General features: G+C 44.4%; 1 protein-coding gene across 10 annotated transcripts in view; it reads right to left on the bottom strand.

Annotated features, from left to right (window-relative positions):
* Nucleotides 1-16,412, bottom strand: part of Veph1 (ventricular zone expressed PH domain containing 1) — a 144,236-nt gene that overhangs the window by 37,358 nt on the left and 90,466 nt on the right. For 7 of the 10 annotated variants that reach the window (XM_070022872.1, XM_070022874.1, XM_070022875.1 and 4 more), the window contains exons 10-11: nt 11,364-11,503; nt 9,081-9,215 (exon numbers count right to left, since the gene is read on the bottom strand). In XM_070022872.1, the coding sequence (XP_069878973.1) occupies nt 9,081-9,215; nt 11,364-11,503 (275 nt within the window). Of the gene's footprint in view, nt 1-4,899; nt 5,381-5,775; nt 5,917-9,080; nt 9,216-11,363; nt 11,504-16,412 lie in introns of those variants that run through there. The other 3 variants (XM_070022878.1, XM_070022879.1, XM_070022880.1) reach the window with 3 other exon arrangements.

Below are 16,412 nucleotides of genomic sequence, written 5' to 3'. Positions count from 1 at the left end.
CCGCCAGCATGCGAGGAAAGCCAAGTAAAACTGGTCACAAAAGCAGCAAGCACAGAGCAACGGCCAGTCATCCTAAATCTGGGGGATTCTGACCTCTTACGTGAGTGTGCTTCAACTCATTATTTGTCTCTCCTATTTATCTTTACCCTCTGCGTCCTACAGCATCCACAGGTGGTCCTTCCTCCTCCCTCTCCTCCTCCTGCTCCTCCTCCTCCACCACCACCTCTTTCTCCTTCTCCTCCTCCTGCTCCTCCTCCTGCTCCTCCTCTTCCTCCTCCTCCTCCTGTTCCTCCTGTTCCTCCTCCTCCTCTTCCTCCTTCTCTTCCTGCTCCTCCTCCTCCTCTTCCTTCTGCTTTCTTTGTTCTTCTCATCCTCCTCTTCCTTCTGCTTTCTTTGTTCTTCACATCCTCCTCTTCCTTCTTCTCCTTCCTCTCCTTTCCTCTCCTCCTTCTTTTTCCTCCTCTCCTCCTCTTCCTCCTTCTTCTCTTTTAGCTTCCTTTCTTCTTCCTCTCTTCCTTGTCCTCCTTCTCTTTTTTTCTTTTTTTTAATATTTTTTTAAAGTTGCAAACACATTTTCATCCTTACAATAATAGTCATCATTATTTTAGTCTACATTGCTTATGAACTCTCTATCTTGTCCCTCCTCTTTCCTCTGCCTTTCTTCCCTACTCCACCTTCTTTCTATTCCTCCTTTCTTCTTCTCCTTCTTTTTCAGAATGACAACTAAAATCAATGCATTACAAACTCCCTTTATGATCACTAGACTCGAGAAGAATGATAAGGAATAATTTATAAGTAATTCTCAGCCACTCTCTGAGTTCTAATGGAGCCTCTGGTGGGCGAGCCCCTTGCCTCCCGTGTTCACCTGCCTGTCCATCTCCTCCCCTCGAATAAGGGAAGATCTTGCTTAGCACTTGCTTCTCACCAATAATATGGCAAAGAAGGTGGTATATTAATCTCATGATTTACATACATGTGTGCATGCACATCCATTGAGATTCATCCTGTGGACAGATAACTATACAAGACTCTCCTGCTGGCTTTGGAGCAAGCTGCTGTATTATTATGAATGACATGAAACTCAGAGTGACTTCTAACAGCCAGTAAGAAATCAAGTCTTTTGATCCACAACTACAAATAAATGATTTCTGTCAACAACCTGGCCTTTTGATTCTCCATGTAAGTGATGGTTCTATCTAGGGATGCCATATTTGCTCAGGTGTATTTCAAGCTAGGTCCAGATAAAATGTGAAGAATATTGAATCTCAAAGAATTTGTTTTTACTTGAAAATAGCATACAAAATCATCTTCCTGTGGCTCAGTGGTAGAGCGCTTGCCTTCCATGCATGAGGCCCTGGGTTTGATTCCTAAGCACCACATAAGCAAAAAAGAAAAAAGCCGGAAGTAGTGCTGTGGCTCAAGTGGTAGAGCACTAGCCTTGAGCTGAAGAGCTGAGGGATAGCGCCCAGGCCCAGAGTTCAGGCCCCACAGCCGGACCCCCAAAAAAATCATCTTCCTAAGCATGCACTACGAAGGACTTTCATGACAAGCATCATCTAACTCAAAGCAGCGCAAAGTCATTGCAGATGAGAAAAACAGGTTTTCAAAAGCATTAGTTGGATGGCTTTCCCTCCAATTTTAGAAAAATTATTCGTGAAAGTAGGAATTTGGACAATAAAAGAAGTCTTTAGGAAGCCTCTTAGGGGAAACAAACCAGGCTGTGTAGAAAGGCACGAGGATGGGGCTGGGAAGGTGACTCAGTGGTCGAGTGCTTGCCTCGCATGCATGAGGCCCTGGGTTCGATTCCTCAGCACCACATAAGCAGAAAAAGCCGGGAAGTGGCACTGTGGCTCAGGTGGTAGAGAGCTAGCCTTGAGCTGAAGGGCTGAGGGACAGCGCCCAGGCCCAGAGTTCAAGCCCCATGACCGACCAAAAAAAAAAATTAAGGAAGGTGAGAGGATATTTACAGCATAAGTTTGCTAACAAATGACAGCTCGAGGCAACTTGATGGGCTGTGTCAGTATGCATAGTGGCCTCTGGAGCTCACACGGTGGCCCTGCACTGTGGGGGACCCTGCCGCAGGCCGACCACCCTTGTCCCCCCACCCCTGACCAGCATCTGGATGAACTGGACATTTTGCCATGCTTAGATTCTATCCTGAAGCAATTTTTGCATAGACAGAAGACATAGCTTCTCTGAGGGGAGGAAGACTCCGACCCCAGAGATGACTGGGGTGCAGAGGCCCCTCCAAAAACAGTTCTGGAGTGTGTGGACTGCTTTACCACGTGCAGGAAAGGTTTTAGAGGCATGGCTGAGGGGTGATTTGGTTCAGAGGGACTTGTGGGGTCACGGGACCACTGAGCATTTACCGATGTCTTACGAGAGCGAGGGACTGCCCTCTTCCTACCTGGCCCGCCCACATTGTCTTTCCATTCTCATAACATTCCTGCCCAGGGTGCACTGTGATTTCCTGCATTTCTCAGGTAAGAAAGCCAAGGCACTGAGGAGTCAGATAGAGGGCAGCTAAGGAAACAGCACAGGCAGGTTTTAAGCCCAGATCCTGAATTTCCAGCCACTACATATTTATGCGCTATGACAAGAGGCTCTGTTTCTCCTTGCCAATTTGTGCACGGTGTTTGCGGGCAATTACACACTGCTAGGTCAGCAGGGGGAAGGAGGGCTTTACACAGGCTCTGATTACTTGAGAGAAGGTCTATTACACCACCAAGAGGAGAGAACACACTGCAGAGGAATGCATACCTCTGCTCCCTCCGGAATAGAGTTATTTCATTAACTGTTCGCTGCACATTTTTCTTTTCTTTTTTCTTTTTTTAAAGAAAAATTCCTGGCCTGATGCAGAACATCTGTCTGACTGTGAAGGAATGTTCAGGACAGTAGTAAATGGGCATGGTGCATTCTGGGAGAGTTTGGTTGTGAACAGTGACAGAAATAGAATACATGTGGTAAGTGAGGACCTCAGCTAAATCCAGAAAGCTCTTCCGTGCCAATTTCAAATGTTTAGGACAGTATATGCACAGAGTCTGAATACATGTGGGTAGTGGTTAGGGGCTATGAGTAGCTGGTATTTAGTAGCATGATAGTTTTTCAACCAGGATAAAACAAGGACCACAGAACAACAGGCTCTTCCTTCCTTTGGCTGCATTTGAACCAGAGGTTTCATGCATGCCGAAAAAGTGCTCTACCAACCCAGCTGCTCTTTCCTGAGCTTGTGCCCTTCAGCTGCCATCTACAGTGGACCCTGAATGGGGCTTTTTCCTCTTTACATCCTCTTCCAAGATTGCCTTATTCTTCCCTTTGTTTTTTAGCGTCTCCATGGTTATGATGTCTCTATAGTTCCATTGATAGCTGTCGAATCTACCTTTCTGGCCTAAGGTGCTCCACATGTGAATGCCCACGTGCCGTGGAACAACTCCCCTGGGCCATCTCACGGGAGTTGTGTCATGGGTCCCCCCAGCACAGGGACTGTGGCTCCTGGTGAGGTGGCAGCCGACCAGGCATTCGCAGTGTAATAGCACTGGCCCCTCAGCAGAAGTGCAGCAAGGGAGGTGGCATGGTGATCTCATGATTCACACATACACACACACACACACACACACACTCACACAAACACACAGTGTGTATATGCTGGTATTGGAGCTTGAACTCAGGGCCTGAGCACTGTCCCCAAGTTTTTGTGGTCAACATTAGCACTCTACCACTTGAGCCAGAGCTCCGCTTTGGCTTTTAGTTGGTTAATTGATGATAAGACTCTCTCACAAACTTTTCTGCTTGGCTGGCTTCAACTGTGATCCTCAGATCTCAGTCTCTGGGGTAGCTAGGATTGCAGTTGTGAGACATTGGCATTCACCTTGAGATATATATATATATATATATATATATATGTGTGTGTGTGTGTGTGTGTGTGTGTGTGTGTGTGTGTGTGTGTGTGTGTGTGTGTGTGTATATGTATACCTATATACATACACACACACACATATATATATATATATGCATATATATGTAAATTTTTTTCTGTCAGTTGTGGAGCTTGAACTCAGGCCCTGGGTACTCTCCCTGAGCAATTTTGTTCAAGGCTGGTGCTCTACCACTTTGAGCCACAGAGCCACCTCTGGTTTTCTGGTAGTTTATGGGAAATAGAGTCTGCTGGGGACTTTGCCCAGGCTGGCTTTGAACTGTGATCCTTAGATCTCAGCTTCGTGAGTAGCTAGGACTACAGGTGGAGCCACTGGCACCCAGTGCAAAATATATTTTTGGCTAACAGGATGGACCTGGCAGGGTTTCACTGTGATTCTTTTCTTCCGTTTTCCCTCCCTCCCTTGTCACTCATTCCATTCTTCCCACATGGAATCATCTTCTTCTTTTAGGCCAGAACTTGTATTTTAGCACCCACTGGCCTCCCAGAGCAAAGAGAGCGCTAGGTGTTTGCATCTGCACCCCCACCCCACCTTCACCTACCTGTGGCTCCCAAACCCCAGATTTCAGCCCCCCCCCTTCACCAACCTCACTACCTCCCCCTAGTGGCTGGGTTTGACCCTTGGCCTGGCTTCTTTGAACAGCCTCTCATTCCTTTTAATCCTTACTTCACCTTGGCTGCTAAGACTCTGCTATCAAATTCTGCTCATTTTAGCTCACAGCCTGAAAGTTTGGATGCCCCCACCACCATCCAGACTTCCAAAATCCCCAAACCCACACCCCACAGAGCTTGCTCTGAAAGGGAGGTTCACCATAACTCAGCTCTCTAAGGAGCTCCCTCTGCTCTTCCTGGAGGCCCACCGTCCATGATGCCTGTGGCTTCCACCACACACGTGGCCCTAAATCCTCCCATATAAAATAAATTCACTATCTACTGATTTGTGCATTTATTTATCCAAGCACACGAACACCTTAACTCCAGACACCCCAACCCATCCTTGGGACACATCACAAGGTCTCCTTCCCTTCCATCCAGGTCAGCTTTGCCACTTTAGCCGATCGCCCTGGGTATGCTCGCAGCAATTGAGACAGAAACATCCAAACCGTAGCCAGCTGGGGACATCTTACTGCAGCAGTAGGCTCGATTATTTTCTGTTTCCGTGATGGGCATAGTTTAGACCTTGTTTCCCTGGCGTCTGGAACTTGCCCTGCTCTGGGAAGTGCAGCACATGTGGAAGCTGGGGATTCTCTCTCCAGCGCTGGCCCTGGCAGGCTGGCGGCTGCAGCTGTCCGCTCCACCGATGGTGGTGAGAGTCTGGCTCCCCCTGCAGGGCCGAGTGGCAGGGTCCGGGGTAGAATTACTGATGTTCTCTGGAGATCCTGTTCATTTCTTCAGGAAGTCAGGGCCTTTTCCTCCTTTTCCTGAAATCCATATTTCACAATAGGCCTGGATCATCCAGAATGGAGCCTCCTTTAAGTACATGGCTCGATATTACGACGTTACTTATACAATATATACAATATAACTTCATGTGTTCTTCACTATAAAAGCAATGCACACACGAAGACTTTCCACAGCCAGGCAATGTTCACATTTTTGTATATTTTCCTTTGGCAGTCCTCTAAAAGTGTGTATATCTTAAAATATGTTGCTTATACTCTTAGGTTTAATGTTATTAAAATATCACTGGTAACTATGGTATTTCATGGTTTTAAAATATTCTTTTTTTAATATATGTAGATTTTATTTTATTTTTCTTTTTGCTTATGTGGGGGAATCGAACCCAGGGCCTCATGCATGCAAGGCAAGTGCTCTACCACTGAGCCACCTTCCCAGCCCAGAATATTCTTTTAAATGGATAGCTCATGATTTTATTTTCTCATCCTTAGATATTTAGATTGTTTGATAACCATACCCCAATTCTTTTCTGTGTGCATCTTGAGTTTTGGTCATATTTTGGATTATTTCTTTGGAACGGATTCCTAGAAATGCAAATTATGAAATAAAAAGGTATTGTCTTAAACTTGCTTAGAAAATGCAAGGTCTTGAATTCAATTGCCAGCATCGCCAAAGAAAAAAATGAAACAAGAAACCTATCAGAATCAACAACATTAATAACAATACTTGCAGATGACTTTCACTGGACATACAAAACCCTCCAGGAATTCTCCTATATGCTTAATGTCAAATATTTCACTTCATCCCAACAACATAATGAAACAAACATGCTATTGTCCCCATTTTATAAATGACTACATTAAGTAGAAGAGAAGTCAATTTTCTCCGGGTCACAGAGCCATGGGGAAAAATGAAACGTGAATAAACATAGTGATATGTCTGGTTCCTGGGTGGGATGAATGAATGTTAGAAATATGTTAATGAAGAGTATGTTAATATGTCAGTACTTCCTAACTGAGGTGGGCTAAGTTCCAATTTAATGTCTAGCAGGGTGATCTCTGAGATAAAGTGATGATAAAAAAATAGAAAGATCCACAGATGAAAATCTTTTGAAAGAAAAAATAAAGGGTACCTCTAGATATTGAAACGCACAGTACAATTGCAATTCTTTTCTCAGTCCAAGACCAGCCTACATAAATAGACACCCCCTAAACAAAATCTAGATAAATGAAGGCTCTGTAAAAGTGCAGGCCTCAAGTGGGCAGAGCGATCCAGTTTGCCCTTTCCTGCTGGGCAGGTGGCTCAGTGCTGGGCAGGCAGCATGCTCTTGACAGTGAGCATCAACCACCTCAGTGCATGAACAAGGCCGCTTCCCCCGTGCATCCCAGAAGGGAAGGGATGGTGAAAGTCTGTGTCAGAGCTAGAGCTGCTCGCACACCGCGGTGACATCAGGCCCAACACCAGCTGGTCTGCCCCTCTCTCCTGAGGGTCTCCTGAAGAAGGGCTTGGCCATGTCCAAGCTTCAGCAATGGACCATGGGCACTCTAAGTGGATACTTCTACGAGGCTGGTCTTGAACTTGTAATCCTCCTGACTAGCCTTTCAAATGTTGGAATAATGGGGGAACCACCATGCTCAGCACTAACTTAATAGATCTTAATGATCAAGTTCAGCTTTAAATGTCCAAGATTCTATCCAAAAGCAAGTCCTAGCTGAGAGCTGACGGTCACAATTGTAATCCTAGCTACTCAGGAGGCTGAGATCTGAGTAGATCAAGTCAGCCTGGTCAAACAAATCCAAGAAACTCTTCTCCAGGTAACCAGCAAAAGGCTGGAAGTGGAGCTGTGGCTCAAGTGGTAGAGTGCCATCCATGAGCAAAAAAAAAGTCAAGTGAGAGTGTAAGGTCTTAAGTTCAAGTCCCTGTACTGGCACATACACACACACACACACACACACACACACACACACACACACACACACACACAAATGCACACAAATGCACACACTAAAAGGCAACTACTATAACAAATCCTGCAGAAGGTTATAGTCTGGATGCTTGGGCATTTTCTCAGAACTGCTTTTCCTCTTTTCCCAGTGCCTGGATCCCCAGCTCTGAGGCAAAACCTCATTGCAGGAATGGATGCACAAGTGCCCATCACTTCCAGATCACTAGTGCATGCATATGTGCATGTACACACACATACACATAAACACAGGCTCAGTATTGTGAAAATAAAGCAGGCTCTGCACAATTCTCACAGCTATTTTGTGTTTTGTATGCAGAGCTCTTCATAAAAGGTAGAGAGAGCCAAGTTGATGGAGAAGTCCCGGTCAGATAAATTTGCCACACAGTGTACATTCCAGGTATCAAGGTTTTTCTATTACTCATGAATAAACGAAATTATGAAATGTCAAGCATTGCAGTTAAGCTTATCCTAGAGGGAAATTTATTGGTATGAAATAGGAGAAAGATGAATCAGTATGCTTGTAAGCAAGGAAAAATCAAGTTGCCAAGTTTTTTTTTTTTAAATCTCTTAGGATGTGAAATAGGCTGCCAAGTTTTAATTTACTATGCCTCCAGTAAAAATATGGTTCACAACGAAAAATTTATGAGACTCTGATGCATTATCTTGATATGAGGCAACAATTGAAAATGTGAATGAAATATGCAAGGAATTCCATTTTATTTTATGCTGATTCAATTGTGGTATTCCCTTTTTAAGCAAATACTTCTTGTCAAAGTCTTAAACTGAAGCCAAAAAGTAGTGATGAAATAGTTGGATGTCTCTTTAGTCTCTTACAGACTCATAGAAATAAATTTCCCATCAGTCCTTCCCATTGCTCACCCTGCCTTTTTCTCCATCACCCAAAGAGATATGATGGAGTGTCACGATGTCACACTTTTAATTCATTTGCTACTTGTTTATACTTTGAGTTATTGGTATGTTTGTTGGTTCCAACTTATAATTAGACCAGAGATGGTGTTCTGGGCTTCTACTTCCCAGTGGGGTGTCTCCAGGTAGTGATCAGGTACTAGATATTTCAACAAAGGATTTTGGATGTTTACAAGGAAATGTCAAATGTCTGAGAAGATGCATACTCTTGTCCTGATTAGAATATTATACACTGAATGCATGTATTTAAACATCCCATAACACCCTATAAATATGCACAACTTTTTTTTTTTTTTTGGTTTTGGGGCTCAAACTCAGGGCCTGGGTACTGTTCTCGAGGCTTTATTACTCAAGGCTAGTGCTCTACCACTTTGATCCTCAGCACCACTTCCAGTTTTCCGGAGGTTAATTGGAGATAAGAGTCTGACGGACTTACCTTCCCAGGCTGGCTTTGAACCTTGATCCTCAGATCGCAGCCTCCTGGGTATAGGATTACAGGTATGACCCACTGTCTCTTGTGGGGCCTGTACTCTGAGCAATTCAGCTCTTCAACTCAAGGTGAGCGCTCTACCACTTGAACCACAGCATCACTTCTGGCTTTTTCTGCTTATATGGTGCTTAGGAATCGAATCCAGGGCCTCATGCATGCAAGGCAAGCACTCTACCACTGAGCTACCTTCCCAGCCCCTATACACTATTCAGAAATATCTGGAAAGGCGTTGTGGCTCAAGTGGTAGGGCACTAGCCTTGAGATAAAGAAATCAGGGCCTGGATGCTATCCTGATTCATGCTGGACTGGTACCAAAAAATGGTCACAATAACATAAAGTAATTATCCACAGAGAGAAGTATTTACCTTTTGCTGTGGGAACGTGGACTGCGTCATGGCGGTTTCGAAGCTGTCGGTGCCCCCTGCCTGTGTCTTCTCCCACAGGGCTTGGAGTAACTGCACAGAATGACTCTGTATGGACAAGGGCTCAGGAAACAGGCTCTGAATCAAGACGAGAGGCATCTCATTACTCTCGGCCCAGAGACAGCTAGTGATTGGACCCCATACGTGATTGATTGCTCAGTCCCACCACCCTTCGTGGCCTTGGGGTGATCTTTCAGGTGATTTAAATTTCAATGGGACAATAAAGAGCTCTGTCTTGAAGAGCAAACTCATTAGTCTAAAGACCAGGAAGTGTGAAATTGACAGAAAAGCAATTCAGACTCAGCACCCAAGAGTAGCCCTGGGTTTGTAATCACCTGAGTGAAAGTTGGGTTGCTATTTACCCCAAGCTAGGACTCACCCAGGTTTTTATAATAACAAAGGCTTGGAAAAATAAAGAAACCGTTTAGTAAAAAACATGGGGGAGCTTCTTCAGTGATTTTGCTTAAACAGACAGAAGAGACAAAATCAATAGAATAAGACTACCAGAGAGGAAAGCCAAGTTTCCTTCTCTTCTCTTTTCTTTTTTTCTTTTCATTTCTCTCCCTTCTTCTCCCCCTCCTTCCTTCCTTTTCTTTTCTTTTGTTCTCTCTCTCTCTCTCTCTCTCTCTCTCTCTCTCTCTCTCTCTCTCTCTCTCTCTCTCTCTCTCTCTCTCTCTCTCTCTCTCTCTTTTAAAAGCTAACATCTCTTAAGAATGAAGCCAAAGGTGAATACCAAATCACTGGTGAAAACTATTTGACAAATGTAAGTAAAGTAGAAGAAAATAATATCATCATTTCAAGGAAAGTTTCAAGGAATCAATGTTCTGTGTTTGTTCTTGCAGTCAGTTTGATTCACATAAAATCTGGGTTGCTCTGTATGAGAAGCTAGCTATTACGAGATCTTTAAAGACTTCCTTCCTGTTGGAAAAGTTGATGTCCGGAAGCCACAGCCAGTGCATATCTAACTACTATAGTATCAGTGTAGTACTTGATATGTTCTTCATCATGAAATTTGTTTGTCTTCAATAAGCCTGACTTTATAAAAACAATATGATTATTTGACTGGTGATGTCTGTAGGATTTATTGCAGAAATACCTTACTCTTTGGTTTAATTTTCAAACATAGAACATTGCATCTCGTTTTTTTTTTTTTCTTCTCACCTTCCTTTGTGTTGTTTTCCCTTCACCCTGTAGCCCTCCATTTTCTTTTTGTAAAATTGAATCAATTATTTTTAAGCATTTTACTTTTGAATATAAGTCCAGAGTGGAGAGATCACCGTGTGGGAGAGCCAGCCATCTGCAAAATTCCTCATTCACAGCATGGTGTGTGAAATCCCAGCGACCCACATTTTATAATCTACACTGATATTTTAGGTAACAATTTAATGTATCTAAGACAAGTGTTCCTGAACAAAAGCCTCTTTGGTAATTCACACTTTGGCATGGAAGTCGTCATTGTTAAGGTCAACATTTTTAATGAAATTTCATCCAACCAGTAGAAAGAAAAAGTAGCTTTTTAGTATGTCTTACCATTGCCCCAAAGGGAAGGCTCACAAGAAAATCAGTTGGTTTGGGAGAGAAGATATAGAAATAAAGCCTAACTCGACAAAAGTCAACTTATCTCTCCAAATAAGATGTTTTTTTTTTCTTGCTGTTTTGCATTTGCTATTTCCCATTGCTTTTCATTTTTCTCTGCAGTCTGGGGTTCCAACTCTGAGCCTTCTATGTGCCAGACAAGATCTCTACCTCTGATTTTACCCCCATCATTTTAAAAAGCGAATTCAACCACAATACTGTGAAATATGTGAAATTTATGTAATCATCTAATCACAATTTTAAAAAAAGAAGAAAAGAAAAGTGAGAGAAGGAGTGGGTTAGGAGCGATGGGTGACAATGTTGTCATACACTTTCTATTCATATATTGTTTTGTAGAATGGGAACTTCTTTGTACAACTACTTAAATAATTTTTTTTTTAAAAAAGCTAATTCAAGGTAAGACTAGCTTTGTCCTATGGATGAATAACCCAGCTCCCTCTATAAGAAAGTTTATCTTAAAATATAAAAACCTAGAGTAAAATTATTGATGAACTGTATGTGCTGCTGCTGTAATCTGCATACTGGCTTTTGCCAAAGTCATAGTTGAGTAACAGTGATCATCAGTGCACCGCTGGCCCATCTCGGAAGGGATCGATCATGGAGGGCATCGCACCACCCAGTGCCCCGTACCTGCTGGAAGAGAAACATGATCTTGATCCACGGCTGGGGTTCGGGGCTGACGAGGGTGAAGCTGGACTTACTGTACAGACAGTAATGGCCCTTGAGGGCGCAGGTGAAGAACAGCTTGGCCACACAGCTTCTCACCGTGTCTAGAAGCAAGCACAGAGTCCCACTGTTACTGACACCTTTGGAAGCCCTTCTTCAGCATGCAGGCTATGAGCTTACTGAGCTTGGAGAGAAGACATGTCTCTTATGGAAGGCAGCCCTAAATGAAGCTTTCTGGACCAGGTTGTTTCTCTTGTTTTGAATGACAACATGGGGAGAATTTTCAAGCAATCACCACAGAAGAGAAGGCTTCCCCTCAATAAAAAAAGGCTCACCCAGCCTGCGGCCCATCCCTCTGATTGGACACCTGGGAGGAAGAAGTCCCACAGACAGGCAGAGGTGGACAGGGGGTGGAGGGTGGGAGGGGGTGTTGGCTACTTGTGGCCCTGTTCTCTTGGCTGTGTAGAAACTACAAAGACAACTTCCAGGAGAAGTCTGGAGATCTTTGTTAGAGCCACTAAATGAGACCTTTAGGGGCAAGAATGTGGTGACAAGCCGGGCACTGGTGGATCTGAGGATTGGGGTTCAAAGCCAGCCTGGGCAGGAAAGTCCGTGAGACTCTTATCTCCAATAAACCACTAGAAAACCAGAAGTGGCACTGTGGCTCAAGTGGTAGAGTGCTCACCTTGAGCTGAAGAGCTGAGGGACAGCGCCCAAGCCCAGAGTTCAAGCCCCACGACTAACAAAAAAAAAAAAAAAAAAAAAGAAAGAAAGAAAAAGAAAAAAAAAAAAGAATGTGGTGACATGGGGGAGGGGTAGAGCGAGTGTGGTGGGAGGAGCCACGTGTGGGGACGGTCCAGGATGAGTCAGTGAATGGATCAGTGAATGGACGGAGTGAACACAGCCGAGGCGGAATGTGCAAGGCTGGGGTTAACCAGGGAACAGTCGTAGTCACAGTGGCTATGGTCTGAACCTGAGGCCTCCCCTGAAGACTCCTGTGGTGGGGGTGGGGTGGGGGTGACCTTTCTGCCGATGGCAGTGGAGGTGAGTGGCTGAGAAGGCTCTCAGCTCCTCCGTGGTTTGGTCCGTTGATGGAGTCATAATTGAGTAATTTTAAGAGGCCAAGCTGGAGGAAGTAGAGTATATCTTGTCCTTATTCCTGTCCTCTCTTCTTCCCTCCACTCCTCTTTTATTTTTTTTTGGTCCGGTTGTGGGGCCTGTACTCTGGGCCTGGGCGCTGTCCCTCAGCTCTTCAGCTCAAGGCTAGCTCTCGACTACTTGAGCCACAGGGCCACTTCCGGCTTTTTTTCTTTTTGCTTATGTGGTGCTGAGGAATCGAACTCAGGCCCTCAGGCATGCAAGGCTTGCGCTCTACCACTGAGCTACCTTCCCAGCCACCCTCCCCTCCTCTTGTCCCCTCTCCTCCCCTTTCCTCTCCTCTCCTCCCCTCCTCTCTTCCTGTCTCCTCTCCTCCTCCCTTCCCCTCCTCTCCTCCTGTCTCCTCTCCTTCCCTTTCTTCTCCTTCCCTCTCCTCTCCTCCCCTCCCCCTCCTGTCCCCTTTCCTCTCCTCCTCCCCTCCCCTCCTCCCCTCTCTTCTTCCCTCTCCTCTCCTCCCCTCCCCCTTCTGTCCCTTCTCCTCTCCTCCTCCCCTCCTCTCCTTCCTTCTCCTCTCCTCCTCTCCTCTTCTCTCCTCTCCTCTCCTCCCCTTCAGTTCCCTCTCCTCTCCTCCTTTCCTCTTCTCCCTTCTCCTTCACTCCTGTTCCCTCTCCTCCCCTCTCCTCCCTCTCCTCTCCTCTCCCCCTCCCCTCTTTTCTCTTCCTCTCCCCTCCTCTCTCCTTCCTTCTCCTACCCCTTCCCTCTCCCCCGCCCCCCTTCCCTTCCCTCCTCTCTGCTTCCTGGCTACCGTTAGGCCAGCCTCTTCTGCCTCTCACTTCTGCCTCCATGATCTGCCTCACTTCAGGCCTAGAGCAATGGAGCAGACCAGCCATGCACCGAAACCTCTGAAGCAGTAAGTCAACAGAAACCTTCCCTCCCATAAGCCTCTTTTCCTCAGGCTTTTTGTCACAGCCCTGAAAAACTGACCTACACATACACGTCTTATTACTTCACTTTGGAGATGAGGAAATCTAGACTATTAGAAAGCCAGCCTAGTTAGTGTTCTGATCCACTCAGACCACCTCGCTCACCTTGGAACCACATAACACGTAGCCATGTGCTGCCCTCTATAGGTAAATTGGTTAAAAGGTAAATTGTTACCACACAATGAGAGAAGAATGGCATTTGGGAATCCAGGAAAAAAAAAAGATTAAAGCTCAAGGCTGTTCATCCTGAGGCAGGATTTGAACTCAGTATGGCTGATACGTTAGATGCTTTAGGTGCTACCATGTGGCAGACTTTTAACATTTGTAGAATTATAGTGGTAGCTCAGGGAAACATTGTCATAGAATCAATCTGAACTTTTAAGTGAATTAAAAGAATGGACTCACACTGTTAAAAAGCAGAGATGAATTAGAGTTTCTTCAGAGTTGTTAGGGACCCTAATAATGGTTATGAGACAGTACATAGATACTTCCAGTTTCAAGGAAACATCTGAAGACACTAAACAATTTGCCCCAGGTCACGTGACTGGGAAGTGACCTTCCAAGGGAGCTCCAACTCTGTGTGGGTCAAAATTGGTATAATTTAGACCTTGATCTCTCTAGTTCCTTCGGGCTTGTAACTGCATATCACCTTTGCTTTCACAGTATTTTAGAGATTTGTGGATGGGTGCTTATTGGTCTTCAGTGCAGCTCAGCCTTCTATGCCATCAGTGAGTGAGGTGCAGTGCATTCTCACTCATGCTTGTTTGTCCCTGGGGGGACTGACCCCCAGGGACAAGCTGACTGATCAGCTGACTGACCCCCAAATTCCACCCTGAACTGCCTGAGCCAAAGCCATTAGGAAGCAAGGGACTTTCCTGAGGCACATCTACAGCACAAGCAAATGTCACGAGCATAAAACGATTTTTGCTATAAATTAATGTTTTACATGACAGAGGTCCAAGTGTCTTTTAAATCTGATGTCATAGTTACATCTTTCAGGTTATACATATGTGTTCCATTCCATCCTTCTGTGACCTCAAATCCAGTAGCTATGTCATTCATCATCATCACAATTAAGGAAATGAAACAGAGTTGCCTTTCTCTTTTGACTGTAATTAATTATTTATACCTTCATTTTCTTATCACTGCCTGGAGAAATATAATATATAATATTATAATATAGTATAAAATAGAGCTGTAATTTTATTTTGTTTTTTTTTTTAAATCTTTTCTTTTTTGGTACTGGGGATCGAATCCAGGACATTGCACTTGCTAGGCAAGCGCTTTGCCACTGAGCTACATCCCAGCCCCAGAGCTGCAATGTTATTCAACTTTCAGGACTCTCCCGTCAAGTAGTAAATTTAAAACAGCTGGTTATACACTTCCTTCTCTAGAAGAAGTCAGGACAGTCCACTGAGGAGCTCAAGAGGAAGCTGATGGCATTCAATGATCTCTCCCTTGATGGGCTGGTTCTCCACAGTGTGGAGGGGAAGGGGGAAAGGCCCCGTGCCATTGCAGCCATGCACCCTCCGCTCTTGGAAGACACAGAGGCTTGCTACAGCACTGCCCAGTCACAGGTGCCATGGTTTACCTATTTGCAAGAACTAGTATATGTGTAGGACAAGCAGCAAAGGTCAAAAGCTATGTACATATGACCATATAACCTGATGCTAAGCAAAATGAACCCCAAGATAGGGACACATGGTTTTTTTTTCTTTCTTGCTTATAATGTACTATGTGATTTTTTTTTTTGTTTCTTTGTATGTTCTTCCCCCATGGTATAACCCCTGTTTTCACTGTATTTGATGTCGGTGCCCTGCATCTTGTATATACATTTTTCTAATTTGTGAAGGGGAAGGGAAATAACAAAATGCTGAAATAAGGATAAAGGTTGACCCATTGTAACAATGAGATGTACAAGACACTATGTTGAAACCCAACTTTACAACTTGGGGGGCGGAGGGAGGAGTTGGGGAGGCGGGAAGGGAAGGGATGGCAGGGGAAAAACAAAGGAAGGGGGGTAACAATGCTCAATGGGAAATGTACTCATTACCATATTCATGTAACTGTAACCCCTCTGTACAGTATTTTTACAATAAAAAACATTAAAAAAAGAAAAATGAATAAATGTTTACTTCCTTTCCTTTGCAAAAAAAAAAAAAAAGAATAAAGGAAATAAGAATGCAGGCTCTTTAAAGAGCTAAAGACAACCTGCGTGGTCAGGGGTCAGCTCAGCTCACCTCTGAGTGAATGCTCAGCTTCCCCAGGGCGGGGAGGGGGGGTGGGGAAGGGGGCTCCTGCCTGGGTCCAAATCTCAGCTCTACTGTGTGCCACTTATGAGATGTGGGCTTTTTTCTTCCTATATTTCAATTTCCTTTTGTATACTTTTAGAAACACAGGCTAACGCCAGATGCCAGTTGCTCATGTCTAGAAGTCCAGCTACTTAGGAGGCTGATATCTGAGAATCAAGGTTCAAAGTCAGCCCAGACAGGAAAGTCTGTGAAACACTTATCTCCAATTAACCATCAAAAGCTGAAAATAGAGCTGTGGCTGAAGTGGTAGAGTGCTAGCCTTGAACAAAAAAGCTCAATGACAGTGCCCAGTCCCCAAGTTCAAGGCCCGGATCAGCACACACACAAATGAAAGAGTGTCTAGCATACAATGCTTGATGCTAGCCCTGGCATCTAAGGATTAGCTAGCACAATCTGTAGTTATATTTCCAGGGCTTATTTGTCCAACTCTGATGCTTATTAAGTATGGGGTATGTTTCAGAATGTGTGGTCAGGTCTTTAAATGTCTAATTATGATAAAATTACACATGACATATAAAGTTTACCATTTTAAAGTGCATCATTCAGTCTGTTCATTATGGTATATGTCCATCACTACTGTCTGGTTCTAACTTTCTCATCATCACCAATGGAAATCCATT

Source organism: Dipodomys merriami, unplaced genomic scaffold, assembly GCF_024711535.1.
Source record: "Dipodomys merriami isolate MVZ:Mamm:240054 unplaced genomic scaffold, mDipMer1.0.p SCAF_154, whole genome shotgun sequence".
Taxonomy (NCBI): Eukaryota; Metazoa; Chordata; class Mammalia; order Rodentia; family Heteromyidae; genus Dipodomys; species Dipodomys merriami.
The sequence above is the reverse complement of the archived record's forward strand: the minus strand, read 5'-3'. Positions and strand labels throughout refer to the sequence as shown.